This window comes from Austrofundulus limnaeus, unplaced genomic scaffold, assembly GCF_001266775.1.
Source record: "Austrofundulus limnaeus strain Quisiro unplaced genomic scaffold, Austrofundulus_limnaeus-1.0 Scaffold6800, whole genome shotgun sequence".
Lineage (NCBI taxonomy): Eukaryota > Metazoa > Chordata > Actinopteri > Cyprinodontiformes > Rivulidae > Austrofundulus > Austrofundulus limnaeus.
The window spans coordinates 1,497-2,469 of NW_013959202.1; the positions used below are offsets into that span (position 1 = coordinate 1,497).

General features: G+C 45.0%; 1 protein-coding gene across 1 annotated transcript; it reads right to left on the minus strand.

Annotated features, from left to right (window-relative positions):
* Window positions 1–291: 291 nt before the first annotated feature.
* Window positions 292–572, minus strand: LOC106512435 (muscarinic acetylcholine receptor M4; the record flags this gene model as incomplete). Its single annotated transcript, XM_014001054.1, is given in 1 exon segment — window positions 292–572. A coding segment is annotated over 1 exon segment (281 nt), but the record flags the coding sequence as incomplete, so codon positions are not given.
* Window positions 573–973: the final 401 nt, after the last annotated feature.

Consider the following 973-nt stretch of genomic DNA (forward strand, 5'->3'; position numbering starts at 1 on the left):
GTCTTACTGTGGTTTTTATGTCCAACAGTCTTACTGTGGTTTTTTATGTCCAACAGTCTTACTGTGGTTTTTTATGTCCAACAGTCTTACTGTGGTTTTTTATGTCCAACAGTCTTACTGTGGTTTTATGTCCAACAGTCTTACTGTGGTTTTTATGTCCAACAGTCTTACTCTGGTTTTATGTCCAACAGTCTTACTCTGGTTTTATGTCCAACAGTCTTACTGTGGTTTTTATGTCCAACAGTCTTACTCTGGTTTTATGTCCAACAGTCTTACTGTGGTTTGTCACAAACCTTCTTTTCTCTGGCAGCCATCTGCCTCTTCCTCTTTACTTGACTTCTGGCGATGCTGGCGAACTTTCGGGCCACGGTTCTGGGCCGGCTGATGGGGATGGAGCGCCTCTCGGCTCCCTCCACAGGGGGGACTATCTCGATGGCGGTGATGCACTCGTCTCCAGCCTGCTTGGTGACAATCTTTATCTTGGACCATCTGGACGAGGGGTTGGGCTTTGGTGCAACTGTTGTTGTTGTTGTTGTTGTTGTTGTGACGACTGAACTTGGATTGGTCTCAGCCTGGAATCAAATAGAGGCTGTTGTTAGAGTCCTGCTCCTTCTTCATGGTACCATTTCAGTCAAGATGTCACAAACTGCTGACAGAGTGATGCTGAATGTAGCTAAATATCAGGAAAGGTCTTGTAAAAACAGGTTATCTGAGTGAGATAAGACTTATTTCCTCACAGTCAGGCTTTGTACAAACAAAGGAAATGGAAGACAAACGGACCCATCCCCCCAGCAGCAGGGGGCTAATAGTCTGGGAGGTCTCAGAGGAACCCTAAGGAACATCTATCAAGCAAAGGTTGAAGGTGAAAAACATCAGCAGCAGATGTTTGTCAGGAGAAACCAGAGAGGACCGATGGAGAGCTGATAACCTGACAAACCATGGCAACTAGACAAAATCATATTTACTGCTAAAA